Source organism: Sinocyclocheilus rhinocerous, unplaced genomic scaffold (genome assembly GCF_001515625.1).
Source record: "Sinocyclocheilus rhinocerous isolate Xijiao unplaced genomic scaffold, SAMN03320098_v1.1 scaffold2338, whole genome shotgun sequence".
Taxonomy (NCBI): Eukaryota; Metazoa; Chordata; class Actinopteri; order Cypriniformes; family Cyprinidae; genus Sinocyclocheilus; species Sinocyclocheilus rhinocerous.
In genome coordinates this window covers 9,281-13,101 of record NW_015644013.1, presented here as the reverse complement: position 1 = coordinate 13,101, position 3,821 = coordinate 9,281, and the positions used below count along the sequence as shown (strand labels likewise).

Below are 3,821 nucleotides of genomic sequence, written 5' to 3'. Positions count from 1 at the left end.
ATGGGATTTACAATAAAAAGTAATTTACAAAATTATTTTGACTTGAGTTTATTTATCAATGAGTAACGTCACTTTTAAGTGAATGTGCACATTTTTTTATGTTAAGCAAAAAGTCCTTGAATCTGGTGTTCATGAAAGAGTGGGAACCCTGTTATGAATTGTAAAAAAACAAACAAACAAAAAAAAACAATATAACAGTAGACTGATATAATGAAAACATGAAATAATCATTTAAAACATTTCAAATGTACAGTCTATAATCAGTGACAGTGTGCAGGGTATTCTGTATGTTCAGTGAAGCAGAAGTATTTCTCTGCTGCTTTGTGCATGAGAGATCAGGATCACAATTTCAGAAATTAATCAAAGATATGTAGAGGTAATTGTGCTCTTACTGGCACTGATTACATGAGAACATTATGATTATGGGTGGATTTCCACTCCAGAACGACACAAAACTGCTCTGGGCTGTGAAGATCAGAACAGAAGTCTTGTGAAATCCTGCTGGGACTGATGGACTGGAGAATCATCGGTCTATGAGTGCGTTTCTCAGTGTTTCTGTGAGGCTTCTCTGTAGAAGTCAGTGTTTTGTGTGTGGTGGGCTCCTCAGGTGGAGAAGAAGAGCCAGACGACGATGCTGACGGCTGCGCTCCTGCTGTCGGGGATCCCTGCTGAAGTCATCAGCCGCTCCATGGACACCTACAGGAAGATGAGCGACGTCTTCTCCGACCTCTGCGTCTACTTCTTCAGCTTCATCACGTGTCATGAGCTGCTGCTGCTCTTCGGCTGCGACGCGTCCTGAGGATCCAACGCTGCTTCTTCTCTTACCCATCAGGCCATGAGACTGCGCAGCTCCTGCATCTCAGCCGACATACTGTTCCTCATTTAAACGTCCTCCTCCAGTCTTATTTCATGTAGTGTTCATCAGTTATCATGTTCATGTTGACCGCTGTGAAACTAGTGAAGGTCTGAGCAGAGAGCCCTGATGCTCTAATATCAGGCGAAATTCATGTCTGCATCGTATTTCACGCCAAAATACAAAGAAAACCAAGCCTGTTTTCTGGACCATTAAAGAATAATTCAGCTGAAAGTGAACATTAGCTGGAAACGTGTTCACCGTCAGACCATTCAAGATTAGGATGAGTTTGTTTCTTCATCAGGTTTGTAGAAATGTGGGAAAATTTTCCATTGACTTCCATAGCAGGAAAAGAAATACTATGGAAGTCAATGGAAAATTTTCCCACATTTCTACAAACCTGATGAAGAAACAAACTCATCCTGATCTTGGATGAACTGAGGGTGAGAACATTTTCATTTTTAGCTGAATTATTCCTTTCGGTTGTTTCCCATCATGGCATGATCCAGTTCACCCTCGTCCATCTTCTCATTTCTGAAATGAATCTCAACAGCTCCTCTTATTATTTCTTTAATTTTGGAGTGGAATATGATGCAGGTTTCATGAGCTTTGCTCTTTTGTTGTTTGTCCAACCGTGACTCAACAAAACCAGCCTAATCTTACTAGATTTGTTAACGAAGTCTTGAGCTGATCACTAAGGGGACACCAGGTTCTCTTCTGTTTCTTTCACACTTTCCTTGCTGTGTTTCTGATCGGCTCTGCAGTCGTTCTTCATCGTGAGCTGATGTTGTGAGTTTTTGTTTAGCGTTGCTCTTGTATTTAGAGACGTTAGTGTTATAGAGCTGCTCAAACTTGAGTTTACCAGACATTATTCATGCTGATCTGTGATCTATTGATTTCTGTTTATTTTAATGTAAATGCCGTTATGTTCTGCCGTTTTGGACGGAGATGGTTTGTAAGTGATCCTCCAGTAGCGAGTTGTTTCTGATCATGTTTACATAATGCTGTAACACTGATATCTAATGTATGACAGTGTTTTTGTTTTTCTCAGTAATGTGAGATGAGGTAAGAACTTGAATGATTGTAATAATATATTTGATTACGTACCGGTCGGAGGGAGAAGCTACTGCTAAAACAATAAAAACATCAGTGTGTCCTTCTGACTGATCCATGTGTCTGCCAAAATCCACAGAAGCGGAGAAACTTCGGGTGTAATGTTCGCTTAGCACTCTTTTATTTATTACCTTTTTTCTCTCACATATTTTAGTAATCATCCTAAATTAGACATCATTCAAAAGTTTAAACACTGAAAACACTTGAAACTTGACACCATGGAAGTCCTGCTGTAAATACTTTTATCAGGCTCCTCCCCCTAGTGGGCGGGTTCAAGTGTCATTAAAAAAGTTTCCTCAACGTTTTATAATCAAAACTTTTACTAATCTTGACAAAACACACATCTGTTAGAAAGGTCCGTGAGTCTCAATATTCAATATTTGCTGGTTTATTTTGTGATGGAAGTAATATTGTGACCGAAATGTATACATTTGTGATAGGAAAATGCATTTTAAAAAGTTCAATGGAGTTAGGGTGACATCTGGTGGCTATTTTTGGAATAGCGGCTAAATAAACTCTCACAGGAACCTCAGTTTTTGTGATATCAACTTCAAATTTAGGACATAGCTCAGTTGTACATATGGCTTTGAGTACATAGCAAATACTGATTCCAAACTATTTAGTAAAATGTTTATTTTTTATGAAATAAACTATTTTAAGTATAGTAAAAATCCTTAGACCTCTTTAAAAAGAGACCATCCAAAGTGTTAATGAATCCCATCCATTTAAGTTCAGATTTGTATTTCACATCAGTGTTCAGTTGAGAGGTTAAGAATATCTGTGAATCTGGAGGAAATAAACTCTTAGGAGAGCAAAGTGAATAAAATAATAGAAGAATTTCTGCAATCAAGAGACTTTCCAGGAAGTTATTCATTTTGGTTGACGTTCAGATAAAGTAATAAAGGAGCAAATCATTTAAACTTTTAATGTTACCTGTTTATATTAAACCTACTTAAAAATGTAGCTGAATTTCATATAACTGTTAAAAAAAGTTGAAATTGCTCGTCTTATTTTGATGAGTTAAAGCAATGTAAAAACATAAGTTGCCATGAGTTACTGATCATATAATTGTTTTTACATAAAATGATAATTCTTTATTTCAGAAACTACTACTACAGTTTTCGATATCAGAAATTACATCACTAGTAAAACTGTGAATTCTTGATAACAAAAATTGTGAAATCACTCTTGGGAATACATTTTTGATATCAGAAAACTGAACTGAATGATCTGTACAGAACTGCCAACCTTGGAAAAAATCTTGAAAATAATGGAGCTAGCTAGTCATATATTCCTAGCTAGCTCCATTATTACCTGAAGCTCCTTGATGGCTGATGAAAAAAATCGTAATTGCACAATGTGCAAAATGCAAGATTTACTGTTAAATATTTCTCATAGGTTAATACTCAGGGTCTGAACTCAGTTTGTGATATTCCTGTTATACAGTATTTTAGAGTAAACAGAAGGATGCAACAATACAGTTAGCCCACAGTTCGGTAAATACCTCATTTTTTTATCCACAGTTTTCGGTTTGGTTCTGATGGTTTGGCACATCAGAGTTTTTTTGCAATTTTAAAGGCTATTTAACAAAAAAATAAATACATAACTCCAGTACACTTCTGTACACTGTAGAAAAACATGGATTATCGTATGTCTGCTTCAAATCTCTTTTGAGAGAAGTATTATTTTTAAGGATTGGCCATTATTTAGTGCTATAAACTCATGTAATGCCTGTTTAATTCATACTGGACGCCCTCGCACAAAAAAATCCACATATTCATCACGGAAGAAGTTCAAAGACGCTCCAGGATTAGGGATTTCCTGGAGCGTCATGAGTTGTACTTCTTCCATGATG

The 3,821-nt window shown here is 36.7% G+C and overlaps 1 protein-coding gene across 2 annotated transcripts in view; it reads left to right on the top strand.

The window, feature by feature from the left end:
* The window catches only part of LOC107757864 (calcium signal-modulating cyclophilin ligand-like), a 6,430-nt gene extending 5,261 nt beyond the window's left edge, over positions 1-1,169 (top strand). For both annotated transcript variants that reach the window (XM_016575465.1, XM_016575464.1), the window contains exon 4: positions 608-1,169. In XM_016575465.1, coding sequence (XP_016430951.1) covers positions 608-799 — 192 coding nt within the window. In that variant the 3' untranslated portion in view covers positions 800-1,169. The remainder of the gene's footprint in view (positions 1-607) is intronic.
* The last annotated feature ends 2,652 nt before the right edge of the window (positions 1,170-3,821 follow it).